General features: G+C 42.5%; 1 protein-coding gene across 1 annotated transcript in view; it reads right to left on the bottom strand.

Moving 5' to 3' along the window:
• Positions 1–15,928: 15,928 nt before the first annotated feature.
• The window catches only part of VRK1 (VRK serine/threonine kinase 1), a 95,347-nt gene continuing 94,443 nt past the window's right edge, over positions 15,929–16,832 (bottom strand). Inside the window, exon 12 of the mRNA XM_082619727.1 lies at positions 15,929–15,977. Within this exon, the coding sequence (XP_082475853.1) occupies positions 15,969–15,977 (9 nt within the window). The 3' untranslated portion in view covers positions 15,929–15,968. The remainder of the gene's footprint in view (positions 15,978–16,832) is intronic.

Below are 16,832 nucleotides of genomic sequence, written 5' to 3'. Positions count from 1 at the left end.
ATTCACTGCTGCAGAACAGACTACAGAAAAAAGAACAAAAAGAAATGAAGACAGCCTAAGAGACCTCTGGGACAACATTAAATGCAACAATAGTCACATTATAGGGGTCCCAGAAGGAGAAGAGAGAGAGAAAGGACCCGAGAAAATACTTGAAGAGGTTATAGTCGAAAACTTCCCTAACATGGGAAAGGAAATAGCCACCCAAGTCCAGGAAGCGCAGAGAGTCCCATACAGGATAAACCCAAGGAGAAACATGCCGAGACACATAGTAATCAAACTGGCAAAAATTAAAGACAAAGAAAAATTATTGAAAGCAGCAAGGGAAAAATGACAAGTAATATACAAGGGAACTCCCATAAGGTTAACAGCTGATTTCTCAGCAGAAACTCTACAAGCCAGAAGGGAGTGGCATGATATACTTAAAGTGATGAAAGGGAAGAACCTACAACCAAGATTACTCTGCCCAGCAAGGATCTCATTCAGATTCGATGGAGAAATCAAAAGCTTTACAGACAAGCAAAAGTTAAGAGAATTCAGCACCACCAACCCAGCTCTACAACAAATGCTAAAGGATCTTCTCTAAGTGGGAAACACAAGAGAATAAAAGGACCTACAAAAACAAACCCAAAACAATTAAGAAAATGGTCATAGGAACATACATATCAATAATTACCTGAAATGTGAATGGATTAAATGCTCCAACCAAAAGACACAGGCTTGCTGAATGGATACAAAAACAAGACCCATATATATGCCATCTACAAGACACCCACTTCAGACCTAAGGACACATACAGACTGAAAGTGAGGGGATGGAAAAAGATATTCCATGCAAATGGAAACCAAAAGAAAGCTGGAGTAGCAATTCTCATATCAGACAAAATAGACTTTAAAATAAAGAATGTTACAAGAGACAAAGCAGGACACTACATAATGATCAAGGGATCAATCCAAGAAGAAGATATAACAATTATAAACATATATGCACCCAACATAGGAGCACCTCAATACATAAGGCAACTACTAACAGCTATAAAAGAGGAAATCGACAGTAACACAATAATAGTGGGGGACTTTAACACCTCAATTACACCAATGGACAGATCACAAGTTTTAAATGACACAATAGACCAGATAAATTTAATTGATATTTATAGGACATTGAATCCAAAAACAGCAGATTACACTTTCTTCTCAAGTGCGCATGGAACACTCTCCAGGATAGATCACATCTTGGGTCACAAATCAAGCCACAGTAAATTTAAGAAAATTAAAATCATATCAAGCATCTTTTCTGACCAAAACGCTATGAGATTAGAAATGAATTACAGGGAAAAAAACGTAAAAAACACAGACTCATGAAGGCAAAACAATACATTACTAAATAACCAAGAGATCACTGAAGAAATCAAAGAGGAAATCAAAAAATACCTAGAGACAAATGACAATGAAAACACGACGATCCAAAACCTATGGGATGCAGCAAAAGCAGTTCTAAGAGGGAAGTTTATAGGTATACAAGCCTACCTCAAGAAACAAGAAAAATCTCAAATAAACAGTCTAACCTTACACCTAAAGGAACTAGAGAAAGAAAAACAAACAAAACCCAACGTTAACAGAAGGAAAGAAATCATAAAGAGCAGAGGAGAAATAAGTGACATAGAAACAAAGAAAACAATAACAAAGGTCAATAAAACTAAAAGCTGGTTCTTTGAGAAGATAAACAAAATTGATAAACCATTAGCCAGACTCATCAAGGAAAAGACGGAGAGGACTCAAATCAATAAAATTAGAAATGAAAAAGGAGAAGTAACAACAGACACTGCAGAAATACAAAGCATCCTAAGAGACTACTACAAGCAACTCTATGCCAATAGAATGGACAACCTGGAAGAAATGGACAAATTCTTAGAAAGGCATAACCTTATGAGACTGAACCAGGAAGAAATAGAAGATATGAACAGACTAATCACAAGTAATGAAATTGAAACTGTGATTAAAAATCTTCCAACAAACTAAAGTCCAGGACCAGATAGCTTCACAGGTGAATTCTATCAAACGTTTAGAGAAGAGCTAACACCCATCCTTCTCAAACTCTTCCAAAAAATTGCAGAGGAAGGAACACTCCTAAAGTCATTCTATGAGGCCACCATCACCCTGATACCAAAATCAGACAAAGATACTACAAAACAAGAAAATTACAGACCAATATCACTGATGAATATAGATGCAAAAATCCTCAACAAAATATAGCAAAGAGAATCCAACAACACATTAAAAGGATCATACACCATGATCAAGTGGGATTTATCCCAGGGATGTAAGGATTCTTCAATATACACGAATCAATCAATGTGATACACCATATTAACAAGTTGAAGAATAAAAGCCATATGATCATCTCAATAGATGCAGAAAAAGCTTTTGACAAAATTCAACACCAATTTATGATAAAAACCCTCCAGAAAGTGGGCATAGAGGGAACCTACCTCAACATAATAAAGACCATATACTACAAACCCACAGCAAACATCATTCTCAATGGTGAAAAACTGAAAGCATTTCCTCTAAGATCAGGAAGAAGACAAGGATGTCCACTCTCCCCACTATTATTCAACATAGTTTTGGAAGTCCTAGCCATGGCAAGCAGAGAAGAAAAAGAAATAAAAGGAATAGAAATTGGAAAAGAAGAAGTAAAACTGTAACTGTTTGCAGATGACATGATACCATACATAGAGAATCCTAAAGATGCCACCAGAAAACTACTAGAGCTAATCAATGAATGGTAAAGTATCAGGATACAAAATTAATGCACAGAAGATGGCGGAAGAGTAAGACGCGGAGATCACCTTCCTCCCCACGGATACACCAGAAATACAGCTACACGTGGAACAACTCCTACAGAACACCTACTGAACGCTGGCAGAAGACCCCAGACCTCCCAAAAGGCAAGAAACTCCCCACATACCTGGGTAGGGCAAAGCGGAGAGATTCCCGCACAGAGGATCGGTGCCGAGCGGCACTCACCAGCCCGAGGGGCTTGTCTGCTCGCCCCCCGGGGCGGGCGGCGCTGGAAGCTGAGGCTCGGGCTTCGGTCAGAGCGCAGGGAGAGGACTGGGGCTGGCGGCGAGAACTCAGCCTGAAGGAGGCTAATGCGCCACAGCTAGCCAGCAGGGAGTTCGGGAAAACTCTGGAGCTGCCGAAGAGGCAAGAGACTTTTTCTTCCCTCTTGGTTTCCTGGTGCGCGAGGAGAGGGGATTAAGAGCGCTGCTTAAAGGGGCTCCACAAACGGGCGCGAGTCACAACTGAAAGCGCGGAGCCCAGTGACGGGCGTGGGACGCTGGGGCTGCTGCTGCCGCCGCCAAGAAGCCTGTGCGCGAGCGCAGGTCACTGTCCACACCGCCCTTCCGGGAGCCTGTGCAGCCCGCCACTGCCGGGTTCCCGGGATCCAGGGGCGGCTTCCCTGGGAGAACGCACGGCGCGCCTCGGGCTGGTGCAACGTCACGCCGACCTCTGCCGCTGCAGGCTCGCCCCGCACTCCGTGCCCCTCCCTCCCGCCCGGCCTGAGTGAGCCAGAGTCCCCGAAGAGGCTGCTCCTTTAACCCTGTCCTGTCTGAGCGAAGGACAGACGCCCTCCGGCGACCTACACGCAGAGGCGAGGCCAAATCCAAAGCTGAGACCCAGGAGCTGTGAGAACAAAGAAGAGAAAGGGAAACCTCTCCCAGCAGCCTCAGAAGCAGCGGATTAAAGCTCCACAATCAACTTGATGTACCCTGCATCTGTGGAATACATGAATAGACAACAAATCATCCCAAATTGAGGAGCCAGGAGTCAGTGCTGTGCCTCTGAGGTGGGAGAGCCAACTTCAGGACACTGGTCCACAAGAGACCTCCCAGCTCCACATAATATCAAACGGCGAAAATCTTCCAGAGATCTCCATCTCAACACCAGCACCCAGCTTCACTCAACGACCAGCAAGCTACAGTGCTGGACACCCTATGCCAAACAACTAGCAAGACAGGAACACAACGCCACCCATTAGCAGAGAGGTGGCCTAAAATCATAAAAAGTCCGCAGACACCCCAAAACACACCACCAGACGTGGACCTGCCCACCAGAAAGACAAGATCCAGCCTCATCCACCAGAACACAGGCACTAGTCCCCTCCACCAGGAAGCCTACACAACCCACTAAACCAACCTGAGCCACTGGGGACAGACACCAAAAACAACGGGAACTACGAACCTGCAGCCTGCAAAAAGGAGACCCCAAACACAGTAACATAAGCAAAATGAGAAGACAGAAAAACACACAGCAGGAGAAGGAGCAAGATAAAAACCCACCAGACCTAACAAATGAAGAGGTAATAGGCAGTCTACCTGAAAAAGAATTCAGAATAATGATGGTAAAGATGATCCAAGATTCTATTTCCCAGATCCAAAATCTTGGAAATAGAATAGACAAAATGCAAGAAACAGTTAACAAGGACCTAGAAGAACTAAAGATGAATCAAGCATCGATTAAAAACACAATACATGAAATAAAAAATACTCTAGATGGGATCAATAGCAGAATAACTGAGGCAGAAGAACGGATAAGTGAGGTGGAAGATAAAATAGTGGAAATAACTGCTGCAGAGCAAAATAAAGAAAAAAGAATGAAAAGAACAGAGGACAGTCTCAGAGACCTCTGGGACAACATTAAACGCACCAACATTCGAATTATAGGGGTTCCAGGAGAAGAAGAGAAAAAGAAAGGGACTGAGAAAATATTTGAAGAGATTATAGTTGAAAACTTCCCTAATATGGGAAAGGAAATAGTTAATCAAGTCCAGGAGGCACAGAGAGTCCCATACAGAATAAATCCAAGGAGAAATACGCCAAGACACATATTAATCAAACTGTCAAAAATTAAACACAAAGAAATCATATTAAAAGCAGCAAGGCAAAAACAACAAATAACACACAAGGGAATCCCCATCAGGATAACAGCTGATCTCTCAGCAGAAACTCTACAAGCCAGAAGGGAGTGGCAGGACATACTTAAAGTGATGAAGGAAAAAAACCTGCAACCAAGATTACTCTACCCAGCAAGGATCTCATTCAGATTTGATGGAGAAATTAAAACGTTTACAGACAAGCAAAAGCTGAGAGAGTTCAGCACCACCAAACCAGCTTTACAACAAATGCTAAAGGAACTTCTCTAGGCAAGAAACACAACAGAAGGAAAAGACCTACAATAACGAACCCAAAACAATTAAGAAAATGGGAATAGGAACATACATATCGATAATTACCTTAAATGTAAATGGACTAAATGCTCCCACCAAAAGACACAGATTGGCTGAATGGATACAAAAACAAGACCCATATATATGCTGTCTACAAGAGACCCACTTCAGACCTAGAGACACATACAGACCGAAAGTAAGGGGATGGAAAAAGATATTCCATGCAAATGGAAACCAAAAGAAAGCTGGAGTAGCAATTCTCATATCAGACAAAATAGACTTTAAAGTAAAGACTACTAGAAGAGACAAAGAAGGACACTACATAATGATCAAGGGATCGATCCAAGAAGAAGATATAACAATTGTAAATATTTATGCACCCAACATAGGAGCACCTCAATACATAAGGCAAATACTAACAGCCATAAAAGGAGAAATCGACAGTAACACACTCATAGTAGGGGACTTTAACACCCCACTTTCACCAATGGACAGATCATCCAAAATGAAAATAAATAAGGAAACACAAGCTTTAAATGATACATTAAACAAGATGGACTTAATTGATATTTATAGGACATTCCATCCAAAAACAACAGAATACACATTTTTCTCAAGTGCTCATGGAACATTCTCCAGGATAGATCATATCTTGGGTCACAAATCAAGCCTTGGTAAATTTAAGAAAATTGAAATTGTATCAAGTATCTTTTCCGACCACAATGCTATGAGACTAGATATCAATTACAGGAAAAGAGCTGTAAAAAATACAAACACATGGAGGCTAAACAATACACTACTTAATAACAAAGTGATCACTGAAGAAATCAAAGGGGAAATTAAAAAATACCTAGAAACAAATGACAATGGAGACACGATGACCCAAAACCAATGGGATGCAGCAAAAGCAGTTCTAAGAGGGAAGTTTATAGCAATACAATCCCACCTTAAGGAACAGGAAACATCTCGAATAAACAACCTAACCTTGCACCTAAAGCAATTAGAGAAAGAAGAACAAAAACATCCCAAAGTTAGCAGAAGGAAAGAAATCATAAAAATCAGATCAGAAATAAATGCAAAAGAAATGAAGGAAATGACAGCTAAGATCAATAAAACTAAAAGCTGGTTCTTTGAGAAGATAAACAAAATTGATAAACCATTAGCCAGAATCATCAAGAAAAAAAGGGAGAAGAGTCAAATCAATAGAATTAGAAATGAAAAAGGAGAAGTAACAACTGACACTGCAGAAATACAAAAGATAATGAGAGATTACTACAAGCAACTCTATGCCAATAAAATGGACAACCTGGAAGAAATAGACAAATTCTTAGAAATGCACAACCTGCCAAGACTGAATCAGGAAGAAATAGAAAATATGAACAGACCAATCACAAGCACTGAAATTGAAACTGTGATAAAAAATCTTCCAACAAACAAAAGCCCAGGACCAGATGGCTTCACAGGCGAATTCTATCAAGCATTTAGAGAAGAGCTAACACCTATCCTTCTCAAACTCTTCCAAAATATAGCAGAGGGAGGAACACTCCCAAACTCATTCTATGAGGCCACCATCACCTTGACACCAAAACCAGACAAGGATGTCACAAAGAAAGAAAACTACAGGCCAATATCACTGATGAACATAGATGCAAAAATCCTCAACAAAATACTAGCAAACAGAATCCAACAACACATTAAAAGGATCATACACCATGATCAAGTGGGGTTTATTCCAGGAATGCAAGGATTCTTCAATATACGCAAATCAATCAACATGATACACCATATTAACAAATTGAAGGAGAAAAACCATATGATCATCTCAATAGATGCAGAGAAAGCTTTCGACAAAATTCAACACTCATTTATGATAAAAACCCTGCAGAAAGTAGGCATAGAGGGAACTTTCCTCAACATAATAAAGGCCATATATGACAAACCCACAGCCAGCATCGTCCTCAATGGTGAAAAACTGAAACCATTTCCACTAAGATCAGGAACAAGACAAGGTTGCCCACTCTCACCACTCTTATTCAACATAGTTTTGGAAGTTTTAGCCACAGCAATCAGAGAAGAAAAGGAAATAAAAGGAATCCAAATCGGAAAAGAAGTAAAGCTGTCACTGTTTGCAGATGACATGATACTATACATAGAGAATCCTAAAGATGCTACCAGAAAACTACTAGAGCTAATCAATGAATTTGGTAAAGTTGCAGGATACAAAATTAATGCACAGAAATCTCTGGCATTCCTATATACTAATGATGAAAAATCTGAAAGTGAAATCAAGGAAACACTCCCATTTACCATTGCAACAAAAAGAATAAAATATCTAGGAATAAACCTACCTAAGGAGACAAAAGACCTGTATGCAGAAAATTATAAGACACTGGTGAAAGAAATTAAAGACGATACAAATAGATGGAGAGATGTACCATGTTCTTGGATTGGAAGAATCAACATTGTGAAAATGACTCTACTACCCAAAGCAATCTACAGATTCAATGCAATCCCTATCAAACTACCCCTGGCATTTTTCACAGAACTAGAGCAAAAAATTTCACAATTTGTATGGAAACACAAAAGACCCCGAATAGCCAAAGCAATCTTGAGAACGAAAAATGGAGCTGGAGGAATCAGGCTCCCTGACTTCAGACTCTACTACAAAGCTACAGTAATCAAGACAGTATGGTACTGGCACAAAAACAGAAAGATAGATCAATGGAACAGGATAGAAAGCCCAGAGATAAACCCACGGACATATGGTCACCTTATCTTTGATAAAGGAGGCAGGAATGTACAGTGGAGAAAGGACAGTCTCTTCAATAAGTGGTGCTGGGAAAACTGGATAGGGACATGTAAAAGTATGAGATTAGATCACTCCCTAACACCATACACAAAAATAAGCTCAAAATGGATTAAAGACCTAAATGTAAGGCCAGACACTATCAAACTCTTAGAGGAAAACATAGGCAGAACACTCTATGACATAAATCACAGCAAGATCCTTTTTGACCCACCTCCTAGAGAAATGGAAATAAAGACAAAAATAAACACATGGGACCTAATGAAACTTAAAAGCTTTTGCACAGCAAAGGAAACCATAAACAAGACCAAAAGACAACCCTCAGAATGGGAGAAAATATTTGTAAATTAAGCAACTGACAAAGGATTAATCTCCAAAATTTATAAGCAGCTCATGCAGCTCAATAACAAAAAAACAAACAACCCAATCCAAAAATGGGCAGAAGACCTAAATAGGCATTTCTCCACAGAAGATATACAGACTGCCAACAAACACATGAAAGGATGCTCAACATCTTTACTCATTAGAGAAATGCAAATCAAAACTACAATGAGATATCATCTCACACCAGTCAGAATGGCCATCATCAAAAAAATCTACAAACAGGGGCTTCCCTGGTGGCTCAGTGGTTGAGAGTCCGCCTGCCGATGAAGGGCACACGGATTCGTGCCCCGGTCCGGGAAGATACCACGTGCCGCGGAGCGGCTGAGCCTGTGAGACATGGCCGCTGGGCCTGCGCATCTGGAGCCTGTGCTCCACAACGGGAGAGGCCACAACAGTGAGAGGCCCGCGTACCGCAAAAAAATAAATAAATAAATAAATGAAAGATAAAACTTAAAAAAAAAAAATCTACAAACAATAAATGTTGGAGAGGGTGTGGGAAAAAAGGAACACTCTTGCACTGCTGGTGGGAATGTGAATTGGTACAGCCACTATGGAGAATGGTATGGAGGTTCCTTAAAAAACTACAAATAGAACTACCATATGACCCAGCAATCCCACTACTGGGCATATACCCTGAGAAAACCATAATTCAAAAAGAGACATGTACCAAAATGTTCATAGCAGCCCTATTTACAATAGCCCGGAGATGGAAACAACCTAAGTGTCCATCATCGGATGAATGGGTAAAGAAGATGTGGCACATATGTACAATGGAATATTACTCAGCCATAAAAAGAAATGAAATTGAGCTATTTGTAATGAGGTGGATGGACCTAGAGTCTGTCATACAGAGTGAAGTAAGTCAGAAAGAGAAAGACAAATACTCTATGCTGACACATATATATGGAATTTAAGAAAAAAAAATGTCATGAAGAACCTAGGGTTAAGACAGGAATACAGACACAGACCTACTAGAGAGTGGACTTGAGGATATGGGGAGGGGGAAGGGTAAGCTATGACAAAGTGAAAGAGCGGCATGGACATATATACACTACCAAACGTAAGGTAGATAGCTAGTGGGAAGCAGCCGCGTAGCACAGGGAGATCAGCTCGGTGCTTTGTGACGGCCTGGAGGGGTGGGATAGGGAGGGTGGGAGGGAGACGCAAAAGGGAGGGGATATGGGTACATATGTATATGTATAACTGATTAAATTTGTTATAAAGCAAAAAATTAAAAAAATAAAATAAAATAAATTAATGCACAGAAATCTCTTGCATTCTTATACACTAAGGATGAAAAATCTGAAAGAGAAATTAAGGAAACACTCCCATTTATCATTGCAACAAAACGCATAAAATACCTAGGAATAAACCTACCTAGGGAGACAAAAGACCTGTATGCAGAAAACTATAAGACACTGATGAAAGAAATTAAAGATGATACCAACAGATGGAGAGATATACCATGTTCTTGGATTGGAAGAATCAATACTGTGAAAATGACTCTACTACCCAAAGCAATCTACAGATTCAATGCAATCCCTATCAAATTACCAATGGCATTTTTTACAGAACTAGAACAAAAAATCTTAAAATTTGTATGGAGACACAAAAGACCCCGAATAGCCAAAGCAGTCTTGAGGGAAAAAAACGAAGTGGGAGGAATCAGACTCCCTGACTTCAGACTATACTACAAAGCTACAGTAATCAAGACAATATGGTACTGACACAAAAACAGAAACATAGATCAATGGAACAAGATAGAAAGCCCAGAGATAAACCCATGCACCTATGGTCAACTAATCTATGACAAAGGAGGCAAGGATATACAATGGAGAAAAGACAGTCTCTTCAATAAGTGGTGCTGGGAAAACTGGACAGCTACATGTAAAAGAATGAAATTAGAACACTCCCTAACACCATACACAAAAATAAACTCAAAATGGCTTCAAGACCTAAATTTAAGACCGGACACTGTAAAACTCTTAGAGGAAAACATAGGAAGAACACTCTTTGTCATAAATCACAGCAAGATCTCTTTTGATCCACCTCCTAGAGTAATGGAAATAAAAACAAAAATAAACAAATGGGACCTAATGAAACTTAAAAGCTTTTACACAGCAAAGGAGACCATAAACAAGACGAAAAGAGAACCCTCAGAATGGGAGAAAATATTTGCAAATGAGTCATCGGACAAAGGATTAATCTCCAAAATATATAAACAGCTCATGCAGCTCAATATTAATAAAACAACCCAATCAAAAAATGGGCAGAAGACCTAAATAGACATTTCCCCAAAGAAGACATACAGATGGCCAAGAAGCACATGAAAAACTGCTCAACATCACTAATTATTAGAGAAATGCAAATCAAAACTACAATGAGGTATCACCTCACACGATTTAGAATGGGCATCATCAGAAAATCTACAAACAACAAATGCTGGAGAGGGTGTGGAGAAAAGGGAACCCTCTTGCACTGTTGGTGGGAATGTAAATTGATACAGCCACTATGGAGAACAGTATGGAAGTTCCTTAAAAAACTAAAAATAGAATTACTATATGATCCAGCAATCCCACTACTCGGCATATACCCACAGAAAACCATAATTCAAAAAGACACATGCACCCCAATGTTCATTGCAGCACTATTTACAATAGCCAGGTCATGGAAGCAACCTAAATGCCCATCGACAGATGAATGGATAAAGAAGTTGTGGTACATATATACAATGGAATATTACTCAGCCATAAAAAGGAACGAAATTGGGTCATTTGTTGAGACGTGGATGGATCTAGAGACTGTCATACAGAGTGACGTAAGTCAGAAAGAGAAAAACAAATATCGTATATTAACGCATGTATGTGGAACCTAGAAAAATGGTACAGATGAACCGGTTTGCAGGGCACAAGTTGAACACAGATGTAGAGAACAAACATATGGACGCCAAGGGGGGAAAGCCATGGGGGCGTGGGGACGGTGGTATGATGAATTGGGCGATTGGGATTGACATGTATACACTGATGTGTATAAAACTGATGACTAATAAGAACCTGTTGTATAAAAAAATAAAATTAAAAAATTAAAAAAAAAAAGACATGGAGGTTAGATGGAGCAGCTCATTTGAAGAACTGCCAGCCGTTTAAGACGCATGACATCACCGTGAACTATGAGTGGCAAGCCCTTTCTTTCAGGTTAGTTTTTCCTGTGCAATAAATAGAGCTCCTTCTGGAGTCTTTTTTCTTCTTCCCCTCAGGGTGTGATGATGAATCAGTGTCAAAAGTCTATACCATTTTTTAGGAAATAGCCACGATTAGAGAGAATACATAAGCCAGGGTAACAGAGATTTCTAGGGAGATGGATGGGAGTTAGAGGACAGAGGGAACAGGGAAGCTCTTGGAAGAAGGGCTGGTGAAACGAGAATCCAGAGGCCACAGGAAGCAACCCCCTGACCATCACAGGAAAAATGGCAGATGCAAAGTCAACCATGAAAAGGGGCTGGGTTCTGCAATCCCATCTCCCCAACGTGTGTGAACACACACACACACACACACACACACACACACACACACATCTAGGGGCCACCTGGGATGGCTCTTGGGTCATTTGTTCAGGTAGAGGGTTGATTAGACCAGCAAAAGTGATTGCATGCTTGGAGAAGGAACCCCAGAAATGAGGGCTACTCTGTCAGAAAGGAACACTTGCAGAGCAGAGACTGAGTTGTATACATGCCGGGACTCACAAGGATCCAAGTCACAGTATCAAGGGTATCCCCAGGATCCTATCTGTCCACTCAGGAATGAAAGTATCGTGGCTATGGGTGAAGGGGACGACTTGACCTCTTGAGGACTTCTGGAAATGTTGACTCTGTGTGATGCCCACCCACAGACCATGTTGTGCAAATATAATCCAAGGCTTTCCATTCATTGGAACTTCTTAACTTGGTGGTGACTTTGAGCTGTTTTCTTTTTTTAAAAAATAAATTTATTTATTTTATTTTTATTTATTTTTGGCTGTGTTGGGTCTTCGTTGCTGTGCATGGGCTTTCTCTAGGTGTGGCGAGTGGGGGCTACTCTTCGTTGCAGTGTGCAAACTTCTCATTGCGGTGGCTTCTCTTGTAGTGGAGCACGGGCTCTAGAGCGCAGGCTCAGTAGTTGTGGCGCAGAGGCTTAGTTGCTCTGCGGCATGTGGGATCTTCCCTGACCAGGGTTCGAACCCATGTCCCCTGCATTGGCAGATGGATTCTTAACCACTGCACCACCAGGGAAGCCCTGAACTGTTTTCTTTATTTCTAATATTCCCATTTACCCAAAGCAAAGGGAAGTATCACAACCAGAACTCTTCTGAAAGGTCAATCTAGCCAAGGGAAATTCCTTATCAAATGTTATCAATTATGCCCACACCCGACTCAAACCATCTCTCTCAGTGGTGAGTGCTGCCGATGCTGCCTGCTGTGCGGATCACAGGAGAAACAGAGGGCCTGGGGCTGGTGCAAATGAACTCATCATCCCGGGTGGGGAAATGGGCTTTCCCATAGGAAACAGCAACACACAACACAATGCAGACAAGAGCCTGAGACGTGTGCTGAACTGGAGCCATGGTCATCAGACCTTCACTGAAAGTTCACTTGATCACTGGTTCATTCAACTCTCCATTATCTGACGTTTGCCAAGCATCTTCCAGGTGTCAAGAACCATGGGGGATGCAAGGGTGAAGCAGGGTGAACTGCTTCTTGCTGATGAGGAGCAACAAGTGAGAAGACTTGACCACCCCGTAGGATGGGGGCTTAGGAGGGCTGCACCCCCCATGCTGTGGAAACTTAGAGGAAGGAGGGCACCAGCCCGCCCTCACCCCAGGCAACCCACGTCTAATGACAGGGTGACACGGGGAAGGTCGTACAGGGGAGCACAAAGATTCGGGCCTCACCCCCTGTTTGGGACTACCCTGCAGGGTAGGCCAGCTTCCGCGGGGTTGTTGGAGCCTTTGTGTGACCGCAGCATGGTCTAACCTTACCCTCTGCCTCGCCTGGTTCCTTCACTCCCCACGGGCGCTGATGTGCTGGGGCTGATCCTGGGCACCTCTTCCCAAGTCTGCATCCAGTCACGTCAGGGCGACAGCTGGAAATCGGCCACGGGAAGAAATTTACACCATGGGAATTAGCAAACTGCAGATCAGGATTCCTCCCCACCAGGAAGTTGTGGTTAAACTTATACCTGCACATGTGCCCAACTGTCAGTCCCCACTCAGTGAACTTCCTGCAGCAAGACCCCAGTTCAGCTCAGGATCCCTTCCCCAGAGACCCGGCTTAAGTCACCAGGTGACCTTAGGTGGGGCAGCTGTGCACCCCAAACCTGACTCAACACAGGGACTTCAGGCATTTCACCTAATTGCACTGAGCCTTCTTTCTGCTTCTCCAATGAGAGGCTCGGCCTAGATGGGTGCGTTTTAGGCTGTGTTACACGGAGCACGGGATGCCCAGGGTGTCTGCAAGGCGGTGGAAAGGACACCTAATCCCAGCGAGGCCTGCCCCTAAGCCCCAGCGTCCCCATCTAGTAAATGGGGACGGGTCCCTCGGGTTGTTACAACAAATGGAGAAGACCAGCGCCCAGCCCAGGAGTGTCTCTCTGCACAGGAATGAAAGGCTCCCGGACAGTGCTCCCAAGAGGATGGAATTCGTTATTCTCCCAGAACCCAGTGGCTCAAAAACATGCCAAGTGAGTAGATGAAATAGCCGAGGCCCCTTCTCTGCAATGCAGCCCACAGCATAGAGAGAAACAGTAACCAACCAATCCAAACGCAAGATTTTCACTCCCAACTTTTTCTTCTCTGTTGCCGCTGTAAACAGAAGACAGAATTCTAGGAGAGGCTTTTAATGGCCAAAGAGTCAGTAAAACCATCTCTTTAGAACCACTCTGTTTTGTTTCTCACTGTCAGGCTACTGGCTAGTGCAGTGGAAAGGCCTGCCTTGGGCTTTGGCATCACACGCTTGCTTCAGAGAGGGGATTAGTTTTACCCCCATTTATACGCATCCAGCTACAGTTGAGGGTTCATCGTTACCTTGCAGCATGTTTGCTGCTGTGGTTCTCTCCTTGTGGAGGGTAACCCAGAGGATTTCTAGTAACCCAAGACGCAGTATCAGGCCTTTCTTGGAAGCAGATGAAAGCCATTTGTCTTTGGCATTCCGTCGTGCACCTGATTCCCAAATGATGTGTTTGGGAAGATGGTCTGAGACGTTGCTTCCACGTGGCTATTTGGCAGTGTGCCTTCCCAAGCCCTGTCTCACAGAATTTGAAAATTAGCAGCAGTTGCATTTCAGGTGGGGTGTAGCAGAAACACAAGACACCCAGCTTCATTGGAACTTCAGATAAATAATGAATCATGTTTTTAGGAGAAGCACGTCCCGGGCAGTATTGGGGAGATATGTACACTAAGAAGTTATGTGTTATCTGAAATTCAAATATAACTGGGCATCTTGTATTTTATCTGGAAACCCTCATGTTAGGGAACTTTCAGAAATCAGAAAGAGTAAGAGAAATCTGTGAGGTTCAACGTAACACAGCTGCAGCCAGTTTTCTGATTCCAGGTTATGGAAGATGTGCTTCATGTCCATTGTCTCCCCTGGCCAACACTAACTCCTTGTAGGCAGCAGCTAGAGGAGGGCCATCTATGAGAGAAGGTGGAGCATGGCAACATTCTCATGACCTGAAATGAGAACCTCCTAGCTTAGAAACATCATGAACTTTAGAGGTATTTCTGGAGTAGTAGGGAGAAAGCAGAGGAAAGAGTCCTCCAGACCCCACACACGTTGCACATGGCTTTGGCCATCTGGAATGTCTTCTAAGTGATTTTAATTACTGTCCTGTGAGCAATTCCCGCCACTTTGTCCATCATTGTCATGTTCTGCTGGAAACAGAGGGGAGCTCTGAGTTAAGAACCTCTGCCCTTTTCTAAGTTGGTTTATTTCTGGATTTGGTGCTTGATTTCCAAACAAGGACAGTGTACCACGTTATACCTGAGAAGTCAGCAGTGAGGTAGGGGGCAGGGGGGAAAGGGTAGAGGAGAGTGAGAGCCAGATCTAGAGAGATGGAGAGAGAGGGAAAGAGAGACAGAGGGGGGAGCACAGAGAGAGATCTGAAACTGTGTGTAGCACAGGACTTGCCCTCAGCTACAGACAGAAGATGCTTGATGGATTCCCACCTGTATTCCTGGACCAACTACCAGAAGAGATGGCGGGGGGTCATCCAAAAGCTTCTACACTTCTGTTGACCATAGAAGCAGTGCTATCATGGCTCACTTCTGCCACCAAGCCTTGCACCCAAGGGAGTTAATGGCTGAGGCCGTTCTTGCAGCCCATTGGTAATTATAAAATAACAAGATCACTTTCCATAAGCTACAAGGAAATTCAAGTCTCATTACTTAACATTGTTACCATTTAGGTCATGATCTGACACCAATAATTTATTGTTATTTTCAACTTCCTCCTGCTTAGGTATGAAAGCCATTCATGTTCCTCACCAAGTATTCCCAGTTCTTCCCATTGCAACCTGGGTCATGGAACCTGGAAAAGAACAACAACAACAAAACTGTGGTTTTTAAGCCACTGAGATTTTAGAATTGTTTAGAGTTGTTTGTTACCTGGCCCACACTAACTGATACAATCAGGGTTGAAAATATTTTGGAGGTGTGAGCGCCAGGATGCAATGGCTGAGCACAGCACCAAGTTACCCTCAGAGATCGTGGCCACAGGGGACAGTAGCAAAAAGGGTGGCTCGGGAGGCAGACAAGTTTGGGCTCATATCACGTTGTATAACTCATTAACTGTGTGACTGTAGGCAAGTCATTTGACCTCCTCTAAGCATCAGATTCCTGGAAAATCAGAGCAGCCTGACTTTCACTATGGTCACTTGTCACAAGGTCACTATGAAGATGAAATGAGATAATACATATAAAAGAGCACCATGCCTAGAACATAGTAAACACTCAATAAATTAATAGTAAAATTTTATATTTATTATTACAAGATGGAGGCTCTAGGATAAGAACCCCACAACGATATTACTTAACAATCTCTCTCTCTCTCTCTTTTTGGCTGCAACACACGGCTTGTGGGATCTTAGTTTCCTGACGAGGGATGTAACCCAGGCCCCCTGAAGTGAAAGCGCCAAGTCCTAACCACTGGACCGCCAGGGAAGTCCCATATTTAGCAATCTCTGCTTGAAGCTTCCAGAGGTGAGGCGTTTGCTGCCTCATTAGGGCTGCTCGTTCCCTTTGGATCTGAGAGCTATCAGTCACTTTTCTGTGTGGTCCCGTCTCCCTTTAACTTCCACCTCATCAGGCCTGGTTCTGCCTTCTCCAGGGACTGCAGTGACTCTCATTCTTCTTTCACACGACAGATTTTCAAATATTTTAGACA

Source organism: Mesoplodon mirus (assembly GCF_964341445.2).
Source record: "Mesoplodon mirus genome assembly, chromosome: 4".
Taxonomy (NCBI): Eukaryota; Metazoa; Chordata; class Mammalia; order Artiodactyla; family Ziphiidae; genus Mesoplodon; species Mesoplodon mirus.
This window is presented reverse-complemented; position numbering and strand designations above follow the sequence as displayed.